The sequence below is a fragment of the Amblyomma maculatum genome, chromosome 1 (genome assembly GCF_055883805.1).
Source record: "Amblyomma maculatum isolate TAMU_Amacu chromosome 1, ASM5588380v1, whole genome shotgun sequence".
Taxonomy (NCBI): domain Eukaryota; kingdom Metazoa; phylum Arthropoda; class Arachnida; order Ixodida; family Ixodidae; genus Amblyomma; species Amblyomma maculatum.
Window position 1 is genome coordinate 286,788,237 of NC_139344.1, and position 22,202 is coordinate 286,810,438.

The following is a 22,202-nucleotide window of genomic DNA, read 5'->3' on the forward strand; positions in this document are numbered from 1 at the left end:
AGTACAGGACAATCCCTTACGAAAACCATGTTGTTCATCAATTAGCAATCTGTGTTCTAATAAATGTTTCGTTATTTCCTTGTACAGAATATGCTCCAATATTTTTCAACAGATAGATACTAATGAGATAGGCCTGTAGTTGTTTACCTCTTTTTTTAGAACCACCCTTATGAATCTGAACTACATGTGCCATTTTTCATTCAGCTGGTAGCACGCCAGTGGAAAGAGATTTAGTGTATATTAGATAAAGTAGGATGAGATAGGCCACGCACAGCGCCTCAGTATGCGGGGAGAAATACCTTCTGGTCCGGGTGCCTTAGTTTCATCTATATTTCTTAACAATGATTCAATACCGTTCACGCTAATCTCTACAGGTGGCATTGGTGGCGCAGTACACACACATGGGAAATCGGAGAACTTGTTTTGGGCAAAAATACGAAATGAAAAAAGTTATTCAAGCAAGACGCCTTAGCTGTGTCATCAGATAAGACTTTGTTGTGATAAATTTCCCTTATTCCAGTCGCATTAGAACCACAGCTTTTCACGTATTTCGAAAACAATTTGGGATTGGTTTTCATGTTATCATTCAGTCGGCTGAAGTACTGTTCCTTCGCAGTGATTATTTTAGCTTGATATCCATTAGTTACCTCGATTAACTTGTTATACTGATAACTGCTTTGTGTCCTTTTGAATGCAATATATACAAGTCTTCTTTTCCTGATTAGTCTCAAAATACTAGGAGTCACCATGGCTTCTTGCACTTTTTCAGCCTGGCTGACTCAATACTCGGCACATACTTCTCTGTCAATGCTATCACGTTTTGTTTAAACAGTGACCACATTTGTTCAACATCAGCATTTTTGGAAACACAGCCAAACACAGACAAGTGACTAAACAGCTCTTGAGAAATGGCAGAATAATCGCCCCTATCAAATAAGAATACCTTCCTCGATTGAGGGGCCTTGTTTCATTTGGCTGCATATTTAATGCTAGCCGTGACAGCTAGATGGTCACTAATACCAGGAATGCAAGTGACAGTCTATTAAATTAGGTGAATTACAAAGCAAGAGATCTAAACTGCTGTTGTTGCGCGTTGGCCTGATCACATATTGGGTGAAGCCAAATGTGTCAACAATTCCAAGTTTTCGCGAGAACCAGTAATAGTTACACATGTTCCAATGGACCAGTTCAAGTCCGGTAGATTAAAATCGCAGATAAGAATTATCTCTTCCGACGTTTTAGAAATAATCTCGTAAAGTCGCTGCAATGTAAGTGCATCGAAATTTGGTGGGCAGTAAGATGCTCCAGCAATAACTTTAGTATTATCAGCAAGGGTTACTTTGCACCAGACTGATTCAACGTCTTCGTGTCCAATATCTAACAAGGATGACCGTAAAGATGAATGAACTAGCAGAAACACCCCTCCGCCCGTTCGTGACCTATAATTACGATAAGCGGTAAAGTGTTTAGGGAACACCTCACTATCAGTGATGGACGGTTTCAGCCATGATTCCATTCTAAACACGATGTCAGCCTTTAAAGATTCAATCAGACCTGAAAATTCATCTACCTTGTGCACTATGCTTCTGCAGTTTATGACAACAGCTGCTGGATTGTGCGAGGCAGGGGTCGATTTGACAACAGGATGTCACTTTGTTAAAACTGGAACAACTTCCTCTTTGTCTGTATCCCAGGTGAAGGCCTTACCATCAACAATCAGCTTGTCAAAACTTAGTTTAATCTTACTGCTGCTGTCAGTTATTTCTGTTTTGGCATATTTCCATAATCTTTTCTGGATATCTCATACCTCTGGTGCGTAATCCTGATGTACACTCTAAACAGACCCTTTGACATCCATTTTTTCCTTGTCCAAGAAAAAGCTAACAACAATCGGCCGTGTGAACTTCTCGTTGTATCGACCGACTCGATGCGCTTTTCGACTGTCTTCAAGTCGATATTAAGCTGTGTCTGACATATGCCTTTAATCATTTCTTCTGACTGATCCCATGTTTCGTCCTTGTCGTCTTTGACACCATAAAAAACAAGGTTCTGCCTTCGACTTCTATTTTCAAGGTCGATGCTTCTTTTTTGCAGGTCCCTAACATCTTTCATGACGTGTTTAACTGCTTTCCCTTGTTCCTCTACAGCCTCGTTAAGTGAAACAATCTTTCCCTCAGCCGTTCCCAATTTAGTATTTGTTTCGGTGAGCATAGCCTCATGTTTAGCAAATTGAACTTCAATGTCATTCAGCTTATTCATGATCGTGTTCTGACCAGCCTCTAAACTTTGGAGCAATTCCAATTCAGACTCTCTGATGGGGCCAGGGTTGTGCTCCACATCAACGGAAAGTAACAATAACAACATCAGAAACAATACCCGGTTAGCAAAGAAACGAAATCCCCTATGGGGTAACCGTTCTCTCAGTCGTTTACAATCGGAGCGAACACATGCCGTTGTGGGAGGAGCCGGCAACGCACTCAATAGTATGCATACTTGAAAGGGATAATAATTGCTAACCTGCAGAACCAAAAGATGCGTGAGCCTCATGTCGGCCAGCGTGCCGGCTCCAAATCCCACGAAGGCATGCAGACGCTTGTTTAAGTAGGGTAGTCCGTATTCATGTGGTGTCTCTCGCTTGCTATCTTCCAGCATATCACCCGCGATGCAACTCTTATCACTGAGGCGCTTGTCATCGATGGCGGCTGGCTCATCCAGGCAGTTGCTTGGACGCGCGTGGCATGTTGTTGCTGCTGCTAAAAGCGGTTTGAGAAGAAACAGTGCCGCCCCTTGACCGATCGTGACAGTTTCCAACGCAGTTCCGGATACAGCAGCAACCTGCAGAACCAAAAGATGCGTGAGCCTCATGTCGGCCAGCGTGCCGGCTCCCTCAGCGATATGGTATCCTTTGGAGAAGGACTTTTCTTTCCTGACAGCCCATCTTTGAGTCCATGTACGACAGAAATTCTTCAAAAATTGTGCACGTCACCCGCACCTTGCTGTTATTGTTGTAGTGGCAGGGCAGTTACCGAATATTTTTCAGGAACTGAGGGTTGCAAAATTTTCTCATAATCCACGGCTTAATCATCTCTGAGCTATCCAAGTTGCAGCACAACAGCATTGTGAAGCGTTCCTTGCTGCATTTCCTGCCGTGGCAAGCCTTGCCTTTAAGGCTCAGCATTTTTGATGGCTGTATCTTGAAAAAGAGTCCTGCTTTATCAGCATTAAAATTGTCTCTAGGCTCATATCCATTGATAATGGCCGCCACAGACTCCTTCCAGTTGCCTACGGTAGCCGTGTTCACGCTTGCGGTTTCCCTTTCACGGTTTGGTAAGAAATACCATGGTCTTCTCTTGAAGCGGTCGACCCATTCGTTTGGCACCGTGAAATTGTCGATCCCAAGCTTGTCGGCTATCTCCCGAGTTTTTTCGCGCAAAATGGTTTTGTCAGAATTCACACCTGCAGCTTTGGGTTATCTAAACCGTTTGTAAACAGCCTCATCAAGCTGCATGTGCCCCGCGACGCGGGGTTGCTTGGTTTTGATGTCGAAGGATCAGGCGTTTGCTTTAATGTCGCTTCTTTTTGAAGCAACGAAGTTCAGGGTGGATGGCATGAGTCCCAGTTCTTTCACGATGCACATCCGCTTCTGCATCAGGTTTGCATCTACAGTGCGGAGAAGGCTCAGCTTCTTCTCCAGTAAAAGTGCTTTGCGCTTCTTGATGCCATGCACCACAACACGACGCTACAACACGCTACAGCAAGTTCTTGCGCATGTTCGCCACGTACGCTGTAGAAAGGGGCCGGCGGTATGAGGCAGCCGCTAGCTAACAGCAATTCACATTACGGCGTGGAACAGTTGGCACGGTGCCAGGTGGAAGATTGAGTGGGCTGGACAGCACATGCCGAATTCAGTCTTTGCATATCACACAATGCGGCACAGCAGGAAAACCTTGTTTGCAATGCTTTGGATAACGATTGCATTTTTTGATAAGACGTCTAACACAGTTGAGCCCACTTATAAGTTTTAACGTTATTGAAGTTTAAAAAAAACATCATTGTTATTGAAACCCATTCGCAGCACGAATAAAACAACGACATGAAGAAAACACGCACGACAGGACGAATGCTGCACTTCCAACTAAAGTTTATTATGAAAAAACCAAGCTTAAGTACAGAGCTACTATCACCTTCTGACAGACAAACATGTGTGTCTAAAAAAGCAACTTCATTATCATGTAGATAGAGGGATGGGGTGCTGACACATTGATCGCCTGCTTTTCTGATGTGAAATGCCTCAATTATTTCTCTTTCTACCTGATCTCTTCCCCTCCCAAGAAACTTAGTTTTCCGAAAAATGGGTTTGCACTTACAGTCTCGGCAGTGAATTGCGAGATTGCTGCCTTTTCCTTCTTTCACCTGATCGTGGTGTTCTTTTGCTCTCTGATTAAAACAGCGTCCCGTTTGACCTATGTACACACGATTACAGGTGAGTGGAATGCTGTACACTATCTTAGTAGTGCACCGAGTGAACCAAAGGTGGTGCTTTATCGAACAAATCGGCTTTTCTTTTCTCACCATCATAGGACAAATTTTTGAAAGCTTACTCGGCTCAGAAAAGACCACATTTACATCATATCTTTTGGCAACTTTCTTAAGATTGTGAGATAATTTATGAAGGTACGGAATTACTTGAGTGACCTGCCTCTGATCTTGCTTATCTTTCTTTTTAATACCCTTTTTCTTCTGAAGCAGGCTCTCTGCAACTGCAGATAAAGTATCAGGAGGAAAGCCAGACATACGCAATCGCTCTGTTTGCATTTTGACACTTTCGGACATTAGATGCGTACACGATTTTTCTAACGCGGAATTGAGGCAATTCATGGCAATTGCTCTTTTGATTATTTTAGAATGAGCGCTACTATAGGGGAGGAGTGCCTTTTGTGACCTTGGATTGTACATCCAACATATGTGTCCTTCTAAAAATGAAATTCTAAGGTCAAGAAACTGTATGCTATTGTCACGTGGGAGCTCATGGGTAAACTTTAAACCATTTGAGACCGATCTGAATGAGTCAAGAACGTCAGCAACAGCCTCGTCTATAGATGAATTGTGCGGCTTGTCCATTATCACTAGATAGTCGTCTACATACCTAAAAATACGCACGTCAGGAAGCGAGTTTAACAAACTCTTGTCAACGCGAGATAAAAATATGTCACACAGAACTGGCGCCACACACGAGCCAATGCAAATACCTGCTTTTTGCGTGTAAAACCTGTTGTTAAAATTAATGGCAGTGGATTGTAGATAAAACTCTAATAGGGTTAAGAAACGGTCGCTACTTACACCCGACAAGTTTTGAAAAGGCACTTCTCCCGACTCATCAATAACAGACCTTACAGCCTTAAACAAATCTTTGTGCGGTATGGAATAATACAAATCTTCAATGTCAATAGAGAATCCAAAGGTGGCTGATGTGGTGCTGCCGAGCCCTTGCTTCAGTTCTTCAACGATCTGGTGCGAGCTCCTGACGAGGTAGGGGTCTTCTGTCTTCAAAGTCGACAGCTGCTTTTGGAGAAACTTTCCTATAACCGACTGCCAACTACCCTTCTCCGATACTATCACTCTGAATGGGAAATCAGGATGGGAAATCAGGCTCAAGCCTGATTTCCCATTCAGAGTGATAGTATCGGAGAAGGGTAGTTGGCAGTCGGTTATAGGAAAGTTTCTCCAAAAGCAGCTGTCGACTTTGAAGACAGAAGACCCCTACCTCGTCAGGAGCTCGCACCAGATCGTTGAAGAACTGAAGCAAGGGCTCGGCAGCACCACATCAGCCACCTTTGGATTCTCTATTGACATTGAAGATTTGTATTATTCCATACCGCACAAAGATTTGTTTAAGGCTGTAAGGTCTGTTATTGATGAGTCGGGAGAAGTGCCTTTTCAAAACTTGTCGGGTGTAAGTAGCGACCGTTTCTTAACCCTATTAGAGTTTTATCTACAATCCACTGCCATTAATTTTAACAACAGGTTTTACACGCAAAAAGCAGGTATTTGCATTGGCTCGTGTGTGGCGCCAGTTCTGTGTGACATATTTTTATCTCGCGTTGACAAGAGTTTGTTAAACTCGCTTCCTGACGTGCGTATTTTTAGGTATGTAGACGACTATCTAGTGATAATGGACAAGCCGCACAATTCATCTATAGACGAGGCTGTTGCTGACGTTCTTGACTCATTCAGATCGGTCTCAAATGGTTTAAAGTTTACCCATGAGCTCCCACGTGACAATAGCATACAGTTTCTTGACCTTAGAATTTCATTTTTAGAAGGACACATATGTTGGATGTACAATCCAAGGTCACAAAAGGCACTCCTCCCCTATAGTAGCGCTCATTCTAAAATAATCAAAAGAGCAATTGCCATGAATTGCCTCAATTCCGCGTTAGAAAAATCGCGTACGCATCTAATGTCCGAAAGTGTCAAAATGCAAACAGAGCGATTGCGTATGTCTGGCTTTCCTCCTGATACTTTATCTGCAGTTGCAGAGAGCCTGCTTCAGAAGAAAAAGGGTATTAAAAAGAAAGATAAGCAAGATCAGAGGCAGGTCACTCAAGTAATTCCGTACCTTCATAAATTATCTCACAATCTTAAGAAAGTTGCCAAAAGATATGATGTAAATGTGGTCTTTTCTGCGCCGAGTAAGCTTTCAAAAATTTGTCCTATGATGGTGAGAAAAGAAAAGCCGATTTGTTCGATCAAGCACCACCTTTGGTTCACTCGGTGCACTACTAAGATAGTGTACAGCATTCCACTCACTTGTAATCGTGTGTACATAGGTCAAACGGGACGCTGTTTTAATCAGAGAGCAAAAGAACACCACGATCAGGTGAAAGAAGGAAAAGGCAGCAATCTCGCAATTCACTGCCGAGACTGTAAGTGCAAACCCATTTTTCGGAAAACTAAGTTTCTTGGGAGGGGAAGAGATCAGGTAGAAAGAGAAATAATTGAGGCATTTCACATCAGAAAAGCAGGCGATCAATGTGTCAGCACCCCATCCCTCTACATGATAATGAAGTTGCTTTTTTAGACACACGTTTGACTGTCAGAAGGTGATAGTAGCTCTGTACTTAAGCTTGGTTTTTTCATAATAAACTTTAGTTGGAAGTGCAGCATTCGTCCTGTCGTGCGTGTTTTCTTCATGTCGTTGTTTTATTCGTGCTGCGAATGGGTTTCAATATGGATCATTACCAACTGGCCCAAACATCGGTGTTATCGCACATCATTGTTATAACTGACAAATAGTGTGAAGATCAAATGAGCAGGGGCTACTGATCTATGTGCTGTGTAACACTTACATTTGAGCCACAACATCAAAGAAGAAAGACATGGGCGATCACTCCAGTTAGCCAGCTGCAGTGCGGCACTAGGCTGTGCTACACTGGTGTGCGCTGGTCATTATCACACAGTGGCTGGAGTTTCTTAACTGCGTATAGCCATGCAGTCCTCCTTGCGTACATGCACCACTTTCACTGCTCCATGGAATCAGAGATTCAAGAGATGAAGAATGATAGGTGGGCACCTCATCTGAAGCCAAGCACACAGCTGACCTATGAGTTGAGCATCGCTAAGCCTAGGGATAACTTCTTGCTGTTAAAGAAAATATGTCATTCTTGTTCAGCCTTCTAAAACCTCTTCCGGCTGCAGTCCAAAAAGCCCATGGGTGGGAGTGCTGCTCCATTTGCTCCATTCTGCTTCAAACTGCTTTCACTGCTCTATCCTGCTCCAAAATGCAATGTTGCTTCAAAACTGCTCCAAACCGGCCACCTCAGTGTTTTGTCATCAAATTTAGCAGAACTCAGATTTTTGCTGAACAGGAGGCTATTAATGATATTTCCTACAAAAATGTGATTCGATGCAATTTGGTTAAGTGACGATGAGAAGCACACAAGGGCGGTGGCATGCTGTGAGTTTTGTGTACACACTCTAGGGGTCGCCTTGGTCAAAACAAAGCAGCACAATGGTGGCAGAGCTATAATGCACCTCGCGCTGGGCTTGGTACGTATAAAAGTTTCATAAACTAAAAAAGCATAGAGTATAACACATTTGCTAGTAAATTTAAAACAGGCCACAAGCGATTGGAGGTAAATAATTGCGAAAAAATGTTCTGTACGTTTGACATAGCATGTTCTTCAAGACTTTTGAATTGCCAGTGGCGAGAGAAGTGAGAGCGTTAAGTGACACAGTCACGGAGGGTACCTCTAGCCGTTAAGAAAGTTGTATGGCAACACAGGACAACTCAAGTTGTTCTAAGGGTTCAGCTGTGAAAACAAGCAGTTACTTCATGATCGCGCGTCTTCAACAAGCATGTCTAGTCTACGTTAGACTAAAGCATACTTGAAGTGTAAGGGGTGTACCACAAAGGTGTCAATCACTAGACATGTTCTCAAGAGCGTTGGAAAGTCATACAGGGCCTATTGCCAGCTGTTTAAATTAAGGAAGCGCCAGTGTTGATCAGGGGAAAACATGAGGAGCCAGTGGCAGAAGGCTGTGAAGCAAAAGAATCTGGAGGGGGAAAAGGCTACGCTTCAGTGCCGTAGCCTTCAGTATTCAGTCAGTAGTGCCTGAATGCACTACTGACCAGTGCCCAGGAATTTTTCAGCACAGGCATAGGATCAAAAAGGGTATGCTCAAGATAGCGGAATGGGCTGCTCATTAATGTGAATTCCAAACTAGTGGTGGTGCTTGAGCACATCAAAGTGGTAGATTACACGTTTGAATCTAGCATGTCAAAATAGTCAAACATAGTTCACTTATGAAGTGTTGAAGCAAGAATTCGATTTGCCGTTAGTCTTTTCCAAACTGTTCCTCAGGTCAGTTATGTTACTCTAAATATCTGTACTACATGTTTTGGCTGTTTGTCTTGTCTTGTCAGAGATGCGGGCATAGTCAGCAAAGTATTGAACGTTGAATAGAAATGAATCAAATTGGGTATTTTTGTATGTCAGAAAAAAATAATTAAAAGCATTTGACCCTAGAAACATGCTCAAAAGCTGCTTTAAATTGTCTTTATTACTGCTCTCTTAGCTGCTCCAAAATGCTCGAGCCTGCTTTCACCCCTGCCTTCGAAACCTAAGCCTCTGCTCATTTAATCACTGCTTCACCTTGATGCGAGGCATGCTATTAAGCAGGTTGAAAGGCCCACCGCACTGATGCCCGACTTCCCGTTGCCTGAGTCAACTTCCAAGAAATCGTTAAAGGAACTCCATTACATTGAGGCACTGATTGGAGTGATGAACTCTAGTGGCTCCAGCGTGATGCCATCAGTTACGCAGAGAGGCTTCCATGGATTTTTCCAATTGAAGCCTTCAAGAATTCATCTCAAGCAAATGCTTTTTCTGGAACACTTGCTTCTAGTGATTTCAGTTGAGTGTAACTGCTTCCTGATGGTAGCAAAGTGCATGGGCAGCCATAGCCTCGACTCTAGGGACATGTCATTTGTGCCACATGCCTGCCTGCGTGCACCGCATGCCTAGGTCTGTACATGCTTGCCATGTTCATGCACTGCGCACATTCTGGAATCATTTCAGTAGAACGCATGGACTCTGCACTATTTGTAAATAAATAAATGGGGGTGAGTGCAGTTGCTGCAGCCAACCTGCTCCACATCAAGTTTAGAGTGACAAGGGATTTAGCACATCGAGATTGATGCTCCCTTTTCGACACCTGACGCTGGGTGTGCACCCTAGCAGATGCTCATGGAATGGTCGCCACTTGAAATCAGTAGTTCCACAAAGTTGCAGTCACATTTAAGACCAAGAGTTGAAGGTCCCATGCTCACGAATACCTTAACTCTGCATGTAGGCAGACCCCCAATTTCTGAGTCATTTTTTAAGACTGTCAACAAAGTTTCAATGTACTCTTTTTATTATGTAACGGCCTTATACATTAGAAAAATATGTGATTTTGAAAATGCTGATGGTGTTTTGTTTCTTTTTTGTCTTACAAGTGTTCAAAAAAGCTTAAAAACCGCCTTTCGTACAGGCTTCATCCACTTGAGGAAGCTAGCAATAATGTTGAAAATGTGTTTATGCCCTTTCGTGGGGATAAAAGGGGTATTGGTGCTTTTCAAATGCAGTATGAATGGTAGCAGAAAAAATGTTTAGTTTCAAGTATTCTCTGCACCCATCTGGGGACACTGTCTAGTTTCGGTAGTTTCGGTATTGGGCTATCCAGCGGTAAACGTGAGCGACAGGTGGATGATAATCTTTCATAGGGCTGTGTCCCAGTTCCGGGCACAGTCGCCACAGGAGGCACAGGATTGCTCACTGGGTCATCAAGTGTCAGTCATTAGGGGGCCGTAATAAGATCGTTTTATTTATTTATTTATTTTTTTCGTTAAATTAGCGTAGACATCAAATTTTGCTTCTGTGTTTTCTTCTTTCAAGTGCGGTTTTACACATTTAGGTACACGTTTCCTTTATGACTGCTAAATAATTAAACTTTTTCTCATTTCCATTTTGACGACTGACTGAAGTATGGCTGTGTTTAGGTAAGACCTGTTGGGCATAAAAGGCTGCAATATGCATAGTTTCAATGCCCTACAATGCATAAGCCAGCCTGTCTCAAAAGCTGGAATGTTAACAAATGAAATACCTGCAGTTACATTGTTCTGTCATGCCTAAAGTAACCCAAGAACAGCTTGCACGTTGCAGCCATTGTTTTATTGATGAGAAAGAATATAAAGGATGAGAGAAGAAATTAATTTCTAGGTTATTTAGTGGTCAGTGGTGAGTGTCACATGGTGATTTGCATAGTTTAATGCCTCATTCATCATTGCAGAGAACAAGACAAATAAATTTACTAGGCATCATAGGTTCCTTCAAGCGACTAGAAAGCACTATTGAAAGAAGCCAGCAGTCAGCGAGGCCAAGGAGAGTGTAGGGGATATTTTTCTTTTAATCATGTTTTTGCTATAGACCAGAGTTAGTGCTGTAATCATTTTGAAAAGAAAGGTAATGAACTACAAAGTAAAAGGATAAATAATGCACCGACGGTGGGAACCGAACCCACAATCTCCTAATATTGCGTCCGATGCTCTTACCAACTGAGCTGCATCAATGGCTGTCCAACTTGCTACTTGTTTGGGTATTAATGTTACCTGTAAACAAACCGCGAGAGAGTTCACCAGCGTCACCCTCATCCTTAGTGGCGGACGTGGAATGTGTGTTACCGCCAGGTTGAGGTATCTCAGTTGGTAAGAGCACCGAATGCAATATTCGGAGGTTGTGGGTTCGATTCCCACTATCGGCGCGTTGTTTTTACCTTTTAGATTGTAGTTATTTTTCTTTCCAAAATGATTACAACACTAATTCTGGTCTATAGCCTATAATAATAAAGCCTATAGTCAACAGTTGGCTTCTTTCATTCGGGTTTCATAACGAGCCCCTCATTTCCCTTTGAGTTCCCTGCAGAAAGCACTGTGTGTCGTGGATCTGCTACAGCCATTTTCATTATAATGGAGATACTTGGTTTGGTTTGGTTTATGGCGTTTTACGTCCCAAAGTGACTCGGGTTATGAGAGATGCTGTAGTGGAGGGCTCCGGAAATTTCGAGCTCCTGGGGTTCTTTAACGCGCACTGACATCGCACAGTACACGGGTGCCTTGCTTTTCGCCTCCATTGGAAAGTGGCTGCCGGGATTCAATTCCGCATTCTTGGGCACAGCAGTCGAGCGCTTTGACCGCGGCACCGCCATGACGGGGCTTTAATGAAGATACAAGGCCTACTGTGGTTGCACAGTGGCTAGGATAATAAAGATGTATTTGGACTATGGAAGGCATGCTTCGAAACCTAACTTATTTTGTGTGCGTTATCATTCCTTTAAATTGTGTAGACTATTTGTTGTGAATTTGTGGAATTTAAAACTTCCCACTGCAAAAAACTAGGGGTGCAGAATGTGGACAGGGATGTGGGAGGAAATGGCAATATATGGAGAAGCCACGTTGCATCTCTGTGTATTCCTTGGACTAATAATTGAAGCAGTATCAACTAGTGGATATACCACTCTTCCAAACATAGTGGGTTTTTTTTCTGCTGTCTTTGATTCCCTAGTCCTGTCTCTGTATTGTGTAATTAAAGTCACTTCATTTGTCTTGATGCTTCAGCTGACTTTCCTGTGCCCACTACTGTGGCAAGTCCCACCACCAAGGTTCTGCGGCTTGAGCGGGTGCTTCCAAAAGGCAGCCGGCTGAAGCCATGTGACCAGATGCCAGCCGAGTTTTCCCAGCATCTGTCCACTGCTGCCCTGCAGCGATACAGGGCATTCCTGGAGTCGGCCTTTCAACATGTTGTCCACATTCCCTGCAGATTATTTTTGGTAATAGCAGCTTTTCATACACTTGGTAGATAAGGTTGTCATGCACCAATCAGAGGGACAAATGCATTTGTTAAATGTCTCCAACAGAAATATTTAATATTCTTTGGGGAACATTTGGTTTTTGCTAGCTGTTGTGGATGGTGGATTAGCATAGCTCTTCATCACTGGGGTTGCCTGTTGGAATAATTGTACATACTTACTGGTTAATGGGAATCATTTATACTTGTCATTGCATAATGAAAAGAGCTTAGCATTACATTTCTGCATAACAAACAGTAGAGGATGGCAATTTTGTGGTTTATGCTGCCATTGGTTACGTAGCACAGAATTTCATAAATTCATTAAATCTAGGACTCCAGCTCACTAGAGGTGACATGCTAAAGTTCCCTGCATTGCGAGAGTGAACTGGTTTTTTTCTTTCAAGAATGTGTAGAGCTGTCTGGGGAGTGCACTGCAATTGCTCAGCTATACAGGGATTAGATGAGCGCACATGGGCAGTGTAGGCATCATCTTCAAGTAAGTGGGCAGCTTCTTGTCAGCACAAACTGTGTTGTAGAAGGGGCTGTTGGCTCACAGCCAGGGGAGGCTCGGTGGATTTCAGAGGAGCGGTCATGTAAAGAAGGAACAATTAAATACATGTGGTGAGCTTTTGGCCCTCCATGTAGTGGTACCACATCCGGCCTGCAGCAGGCACCCACTGTGGGAGCCAGATGTGGACTGCCTAGGGGAACTGTCTTTGAACGCTGTGGTAAGGGAATCCACTTCTGTAATGGCTGGAGTAATTACTCAACAAGTATCCACCCAAGCATGGTCATACGGCCACAATGGGATGCTTTCTATTGTAGCTGTATGGGTGTGCTTGGGTGGACACTAATGACTAATTACTCATATTACAAACCTACTTCCCTTGGAGGACGCCCCTAAACATTTGGCTACCCCGCCATGATGGCTCTGTGGTTAAGTTGCATGACTGCTAATCCTAAGGATACAGGTTTGATCCCGTCAATGATGGCCACTTTTTGATGAAGGTTAAAAGTCGTGTACTGTGCAATGTCAGTGCACATAAAAGAACCCTGGGTGGTCAAAATATCCGGAGCCCTCCACTGCAATGTCCCTCATAGCCAGAACCACTTTGAGACACCTGTACATTCTGCACAACTTAGTGCATGATGGTCTCCACTAATATCTGTGAGGTTTCATTTACTGACTGGTCAGGTTGATTCTTTTGGAGGCATTGCTTTTGTTGAACTCTATTATATGCTGCTTGTGCAATCTGTTACCATAGTCATATGTGCACAACAATCTGTTTTCACTTGATGTTCAGGAATCTGTGGAGCCGCAGTTTGATTGTTTGATGGGCCTGCAGTTGAACCTGGCTCCTCCTAAAGACTGGGGTACTGCCCAAGGTATCAATTTGCATTTGTCATGAGGAATGTTTGGTCGCCTCTCTTTCCATTGAAAGGGCTGTTGCTTCATGCTGTCTCAGTCTGTAATAAGGTTACTAGATTACTGCAGCTACCTTATCATCATGCCACTTGTGCCAACTTCAGAAGAAGGGTGGGCTAAATTTTGTACATGGGCCAGGGTCTTTGTGTGCTTACTTCATAAGTGATCGTTGCGGATCATGGTATGGCCACAAACAAAATGGGTGAGGAGGTATGTGCCGTTTGTTTTGTGGGCATTGCTTTCATAAACTTAATGGCAAACATCAATGGAGTCGCTAGCATGTGGCATTGTTTTTTGAAAATTGATCTCATCACTTTGTGTGGCTGCAAGCCATAGTATGGTACTGTTGCCATCTTTCTTTCTTTGCAATGTTTCGAAAAGGTATGGGCAAAAGTGGATTTCATAGCAAGGACAGCCGCAGTTGGGCCTGTTTCGGCCTAAATGTGTGCTAAGAAGTAAAAATAGTCAACGGCATCTCCGCAACAGATTGCCATTTGTGGTATCTTTGGCACTTGTGGTCGTGACATTTCACAGTGCTATTATGTTCACTACTGCTAATCTGTGGCTCTAATTTGTTACCAGGTTTGGAGGCCTCTGTGTTCTGGAAAAATGACAGTGGTATGTGAATATCGTTCTTTGTAAGCTCTTTCCTCTGCTATTGGAGGCAACTTAGTTTTATTGCCTCATCTTTCTTGCAGGGGTTAACATACCGGTCGCACTTTTCCCGCAAGCTTCAGCACCCTGCTACATCTCTGTGAGGTTAGATGACTTTCTTATGCAGTAAAAACCACAAAGTTCTGCTTCTGGACGAGTTTATCATGGTAAAGTGATGTGGGGTTTAGTGCAAGTTTCTCCCCTTCTGCAAGCATTTTTCTATAAATAAGGATTTGAGAGTAAACTTGGAAAGTTGGATGAGAGGCTCAGGTCAGACACTTCACTGCACCCACTGCAGTTATTCGGTGACTATAGCTCCGTGTTGCTGAGGGCAGTTCATGTGTTTGTGATTTCGGCTGCACCTGCCATAGTTCCATAGAGAAGAACGCAGCGATATCCATGCACTAATTGATACTTTGGTTAATATCATTTCAAGCACTTTTGCATGATGTGACTCATCGCAATCAAAGTGTTAGTGGCACATCAAAGTCCTGTAATTTTGCACTGACTTCAAAAGCAGTGTAGGCAGCTATATGTTCGATAAACGTTTTTTTCTTCATGTTCTGCTTTTCTCTTGGATAAAGTAAAGAAGGCCGAGTATTTATGTTGTAGCTTCACACATCATATTTTTTTCTGAAATGAACTAAACTAGAGGTGCTTTCAGAGTCTGGTGGTTGCTTGTTTGGTCTAGCCTTGTCCACTGTTGTGTGCAGGGCTGAGTTCACTAGCCTGGACAGCTGCAGCCATGTGTGCTGGCTGGAACCTCTGCTGGTTCACTTTGAAGATTTGCTGCTCCCGCTACCCGTGCCAGAGGAGCCTCTGCCAGACACATATCGGGCCATGGTCTGGCACAGCCTTTGGGAGCAGTATGGAGTCCTTTCCCTTGGACATCAAAATGGAGTTGGTGCTTAACTAATGAGAGTTCATACAGTAAACTCTCATTAATTCGGCCTTCTAGGGACCAGGAGAAGTGTCAAATTAACCGAAAGTTGAAATTATCCAAATGGGCCTGAAAAAATTACCAAAACCCATTTGCATTGCAACAATTTTATTTAATGAACAGCTACATGATGTTTGCATTTAAGATGAAACCCAAGTGAGATGTTTGCATTTAAGATGAAACCCAAGTGAGAACGACATTTTCAGTTTAGTCAAGTGCTTTTTTTTCTGCACACTCTAAGGAATGTTGAAGCGCTCCAAAGTCGTGAAGGCCTCCATCACCCTTTTCTCAATGCAACGCAGTAGCAGTGGTTCTAAAACAGTTTTGAAGGATGCTTCACTGCACAGATGGTGTCCAGCGTGCAGTTTTAGTGTACAGCATGCAGATGCACATGAGGGACACCATTCTAAAATGGAAAATAAAAGAGCAGTGACATACCAAGCAGTATCCAAAATACTGCGAATGGCCGATGCACGCAGCCACAGGATGGCATGCGAAACTGTTGAGGTGCTGAGAGGCCTATTTCGCTGGCTGTGTAAGTTGTATTGTGACGGGATCATCTCTTGTGGCAATTAACCGGCCCATGTCCGAACAAACATGCGTCCGGGACCACGCTCCTAATTCAAATGATCTGAATGTCTGAATTAATGGGGTTCAAATTAATGAAATTATACTGTATCAGCTAGTATGGGGCTTTCATTTTGTATTCCCCTTACTGGAAAAAACATTTAGTTAGTGTAGTTCAAGTACAAGTAATATTTCGTTTTGAACAAGAGACCGGCTGGAAAGGCTATTGGTGCAGATATTTTGCATGCAATTCATGCAGATTTGTTTTTAAGTTTTCTTTTATTGATTGATTGAGAGTAATAACTTTACAACACAGTTACTACAAAGCTTCATGACCAGTAAAAATTTGTCAGCTGACTTTTTTCGCTAGATTCGGTATAAATAATGGTTTGGAAAGAAGCAAGTGCACGATTCAAAAAGTGCCTGGTAGTTGAGCTCATTCTGTGGTCTGTTGAAGAATTAACTAATTTCAGAAAGTTGCACTGTTGCAGTTCATTAATTCTAACCTGCAAAAAAAGTCCAGAGTTGTACCAGCAAGGACTCCGGACCAAAGGGTGGCGGGGGTAGCCGTCCCAACATTCCTCCAGGAGCAAAAGTGCCTCTCCCAGACTCAACTGCTTGCTCTCAAATTTCTGACATTTCAATTTTATCGATAGTTAGCCTTTCACGAGAAGCCTTAGTAGCAGGTTACATTTTGCAACAGAGGAATCCTGTGTGGCGGTCACTGACAGATAATGTTCGAACATTTTTATTGCAATCAATTATTTCGTGTGTGTACATATTTACAAAGCTGCCCATTTCAGTTCAGGTTTGATATGTTAGGAAGTACATCATTGAATATTGCAGAAAATTTAACCAAAAATCACATCTCACATCTGCTAAACTGCAAGGCCACAGGATGTTTCAATGGATCCCTGCTCGTTAGGAAGTACATCATTGAATATTGCAGAAAATTTAACCAAAAATCACATCTCACATCTGCTAAACTGCAAGGCCACAGGATGTTTCAATGGATCCCTGCTCAATGTGGGCTCCGTGGAAATGAACAGGCCGATGTTGAAGCGAAAAAGTGCACTCAGCAATGGCCTCCCAACAGTTGTGCCTTTTTCAAGAGCGGATACGACGTGCCTTCTTACGAACTATATGAAGAATGCTAGGGCAGCTTACTGGGCCCAGCCAGACGCCTGACACATTAGTCTAAAAAGGCTCGATGCAACATTGAAATTTTATGTTCCGCTTGATATTCCACGCTATGATGCATGCTTGGTACATAAACTTCGCTTAAACGTGGCTTTCACGCGCAGGTACTTACATTTAATTGGACTGGTGGACTCCCCGAAATGTTAACTTGTGCAATCCCCGAGACTGTGGACCATATATTATTGCTGTGCCCAGTGTATGCATGTGAAAAAAATGTGCTAGCCGCTTCCTTGAAGCGTTTGGACAAGAGGCCTCTGTCGGAGGAACTACTGCTGGGCGCTTGGCAGGACAAGGGGAAGGGTGTCCAGGCAGTGCGGGCTCTTTGCCGTTTTTTGTGGCCACTAAACTTGATTCACGCTTGTAAAGCTAGCTGCTGTGCCTGTATATATATTTCATATGCCTTCTCCCACATCGCCACCCATCATGATCTTCTTTCTTCACCCCTTCCCCAGTGCAGAGTAGCGGGCCAGATTTTAATCATTCTGGCCAACCTCTCTGCCTTTCCTTACAATAAATCTATCTATCGTAACCAAAAATAAAATTATTCAATATTTAAAGAAAGAATGAAAAAAAAAAAGACTAAGTTCTGACACCGGGGTCTTGTGTATCAGGTTGACTGCAATTGGCCAAGGAATGTAATAGTTTTTGTGACATTTTTCAATACTGGAAACTAGTAGCATAGATAACATTGTTCACATGCAACAGCTTTGTTGTAGCCAGTTGCATTTCACATAGTGTTGCATGAAAAGTACTTTTCAAAACTGAATTGAATATAAACACCTAACAAAACTGATAATAGTCTGCAATTTTTTGTTGCGTCCAGGTTTTTGTTACATGCAGACTTTCCTTGAAAACTGGAAATGACACTGAAGAACTGAAACCAAAATAAGAAATAAATTGTAATGATTACCACTCCCGTAATGTCGTAAATAAAATTAAATATTTCATGATCGTGCTGGTTGCTCAAGTGTAGCAACAGCCACCTCCAATGCAGCTTGCATAGCAATGCTATGAGTGGGGGAGACTCCACAGCACGATGCAAGGACAGAGGTGATCCGATGACGGCATATCACACCTGCAAGGGTTAGCACCAGTACTTGCGGGCTTATTTGTAACTCATTTTTTCTGGTGGTTTTGGGTGTGCCTGGTACAGGTGCTCTATTTTGATGCATTGTATGATGTTTGCCTACTTCATATTTGTTTGAAGAGATGTGCCAGGCCAAATATTCGGCTTGTGTGACCACTTTATCAGTGGTGCAGCAGCTTACCTCTCATTGCATAGCTGCATACGATTGCAGCACAGAAGTTAATATAATGACATTGCACTCAAGTATTTAACACTCCGAGGCCATCTGAGCATCATGAATACCGCTATAAAAACAGACAGCATTACAGCGCTGAGCATGCTGTACGATGTCGGGAGTGTCCCATTCCTTAAAAAGCCATTAAAAAAAAACTATGACATGCCTGATTTGGACTGTGGTTTAGTTCGAAAACTATTCAGTTAATTTCGAATATGTTCTATTTGTTTCAGTCAGTGCATCGAATATAAGAGTATTCGATTTAGTACTATTTTAAAATTTTGAATATTTCATCATCATCATCATCATCATCAGCCTGATTATACCCACAGCAGAGCGAAGGCCTCTCCCATATTTCTCCACTTAACCCGGTTCTGTGCTAGCTGCATCCACTTGACCCCTGCGAACTTCTTAATCTCATCCGCCCACCTAACTTTCTGCCGCCCCCTGCTACGCTTTCCTTCCCTTGGAATCCAGTTTGTTACCCTCAGCGACCATCGGTTATCCTCTCTTCGCACTACATGTCCTGCCCATGTCCATTTCTTCTTCTTAATTTTCACTAGAATTTCGGTAACTTGAGTTATTTCTCTGACCCACTCTGCACGCTTTCTATCTCTTAATGTTACCCCTACCATTTTTCGTTCTATAGCCCTCTGGGTTGTCCTCAACTTAAGTAGAACTCTCTTGGTTAGCCTCCACGTTTCAGCCCCATAGGTGAGTACAGGCAAAATGCAACTGTTGTATACTTTCCTCTTGAGCGATACCGGTAAGCTGCTAGTCATAATCTGCGAGTGCTTGCCAAATGCGCTCCATGCCAATCTTATTCTTGTTATTTCCTTTTCATGGTCCGCATCTGCGGTTACTACCTGTCATAAGTAGACATATTCGCCTACTACTTCCAATATTTCGCTACCTAATGTAAACTGCTGTTCCTTCCCGAGGCTGTTGAACATTACCTTAGTCTTCTGCATATTGATTTTCAAGCCTACCTTTCTACTTTTCCTGTCTAGGTCATCAATCATTATTTGCAGTTCATCCCCCGAGTTGCTTAGCAAGGCAATGTCATGAGCAAATCTCAGATTACTGAGGTATTCTCCATCTACCCTTATCCCTAACTGCTCCCATTCCAAGTCTCTGAATACTTTTTCTAAACAAGCTGTGAATAGTACTGGGGAGATTGTGTCTCCTTGCCTAACACCTTTCTTTATGGGAATTTTGTTACTTTCTTTATGCAGAACTATGGTTGCTGTGCAGCCACTATATATATCTTCCAGCACATTCACGTACGGCTCGTCTACCCCCTGATTTCGCAATGCCTGCATCACCGCCGAGGTTTCAACTGAGTCAAATGCTTTTTTGTAATCAATGAATGCTATGTATAAGGGCTGGTTATATCCCGAGCATTTTTCTATCACCTGATTGATGGTATGGATATGATCGATAGTAGAGTACCGTTTCCGAAAGCCTGCTTGATCCTTTGCTTGATTGCAGTCTAAGGTTGTCCTGATTCTATTAGCGATTACCTTAGTAAATACCTTATACGTAACAGACAGTAAGCTGATTGGTCTGTAATTTTTAAGGTCCTTAGAGTCCCCTTTCTTGTGAATGAGGATAATGTTTGCATTCTTCCATGGTTCCGATACCGTCGATGACACCAGGCACTGCGTATACAGGGTGGCCAGTTTTTCTAGCACGATATCCCCCCCCGTCCTTCAGCAAATCTGTAGTTATCTGATCCTCTCCAGCTGATTTCCCCCTTTTCATAGTTTCTAGTGCTTTCTTGACCTCGTCCTTCGTCACTGGTGGAACGTCTGACTGTTTTTTCCTACCGCCAATCTCATTACGGTCCTGACTACTTTGGCTACTGTAGAGATCTGTATAGAACTCCTCGGCTACTTTGACTATCTTTTCCATATTAGTGATGACGTTGCCCTCGTTGTCCCTTATCGCATACATCTGGTTTTTGCCTATGCCCAATTTCTTTTTTATCGCTTTAAGGCTTTCCCCGTTCTTTACAGCATGCTCAATTTTCTCTATGTTATACTTCCTTATATCGGCCACCTTGCGCTTATTGATTAGCTTTGATATCTCGGCCAATTCGATCTGGTCTGTTGGATTGGAAGCTTTCATACTCTGGCGTTTCTTAATCAAATCTTTCGTCTCCTTAGACAGCTTACCGGTATCCTCTCTAACTATCCTACCGCCTACTTCTACCGTGCACTCAATAATGATATCTCTGAAATTATTGTTCCTTGCCTCTAAGGTAATGTCGCCATCCTCAGTTAGAGCTGAATACCTATTCTGTAGCGAGATCCTGAACTCTTCTGCTCTCCCCCTCACCGCTAATTCATTGATGGATATTTATGAATATTTATGCACCCCTAATTTCGCACGGTCATTGCAAGAGACTACAGCTGTGTGCTCATGGAGCTCAAAGCATGTCAGTTCCACTATTGGCTGTTGTAATTCACCCTCCTAAGCTCCTTGACATTACCATCTGCTGCTATGTCATTAGGTAGGAAACTTGTTCATGTTTTTTTCGAATGCCACTCCTAGTGCTTAAAATGTGTCGCATGGTGTGGTGGTCTGCCGCCTGCCTTTTTCTTACAAACTGGGCAAATTGCAAGTGTACCAGATAGATTTTACTGTTCTCAAATGTGCTTTTATGACTTGTTAGATGTAGCATGATGAGTCAACTTTCCGTGCAGCTGTACGACTGTTGCTGAGTGTGGTAAAAACCAGTATAAATACAGGTCTGCATATTGTACAAGGTGTAATTTGGGAATAGCAGAAAGAGAGAAAGTTTTTCACTTGCATATAATATGATTGAAGCATTTATATCTGCACTACATTTTGCATTTGATTCAATGACTCGATAGACACTCGCCAGACATAGATGCCACGTGCTTGCACATGCAGAAGCACACCATGCTAGGCATCCAAGGGGAACGTATATGAAGGGGACACTTGACGATAAGGAACTCCATGTGGTCAGAATCAGTTGAGAGCTCTCACATTATGGAGTCCGTCATGGCTTGTGTCTCTTTGGAACATTGCCATGAATTCACAAGGGGTGTGTGCGCTGCGTGGAAGCATGGCTGTGAAAGCTCCTGTACCCCCTATTGGACAAATATTTCAGATGCTAGCACTAATTTGACCTTCAGTTATGTTCCTAGCCAGAAGCATACGCCATAACAATATTAACCTCTATGACAATGAAACGTGTTCATCTGCTTCATGTTTGCTACTGTGGTCATGGTAATGGACTTGCCCCAAAATGGGTCTGCTACGGGAGGTGTTGTGGCTTGTTGGCATTTGCTCTCCCTCCCTCATTCAGTTCATGTTTGATGGAGTTCCGATGCTTTTAGCAACTAAGAATGCTTTCCTTTTAAAAGCAACAGAGTACTAGTTGAGCTGTCCTGACATCACTTGAGGTGCGAGTGTCCGGCATCACGCATGCTGATGTCGAAACCGATACTGCAGTAAAATCTTGTTAATTAGGACCCTGTTAATTTTGATAATTTGAACTAGAAGCGCGGTTCTGGCCGTCGTTCATATTAGTAAATCTATAACACCAAACGTTCGTTAACTTTGATATGGGTGGGCTCACAATGGTAAATTCATATGGTGTCACCTTCAGGCACAACCCGGAGAGCCAGCAATCGTCCAGGTAGGCCTCCTCAAACCTGAATTGCATGGAACAGACCTCGGGCATGTGCACTATG

The 22,202-nt window shown here is 43.0% G+C and overlaps 1 protein-coding gene across 4 annotated transcripts in view; it reads left to right on the forward strand.

Moving 5' to 3' along the window:
- LOC146206757 (uncharacterized) overlaps positions 1-22,202 on the forward strand; it is an 84,174-nt gene that overhangs the window by 59,167 nt on the left and 2,805 nt on the right. For 3 of the 4 annotated variants that reach the window (XM_084591561.1, XM_084591560.1, XM_084591564.1), the window contains 5 exons: positions 12,158-12,369; positions 13,694-13,775; positions 14,398-14,433; positions 14,514-14,574; positions 15,183-15,335. In XM_084591561.1, the coding sequence (XP_084447687.1) occupies positions 12,158-12,369; positions 13,694-13,775; positions 14,398-14,433; positions 14,514-14,574; positions 15,183-15,335 (544 nt within the window). Of the gene's footprint in view, positions 1-12,157; positions 12,370-13,693; positions 13,776-14,397; positions 14,434-14,513; positions 14,575-15,182; positions 15,370-22,202 lie in introns of all 4 variants that reach the window. The other variant, XM_084591563.1, reaches the window with a different exon arrangement.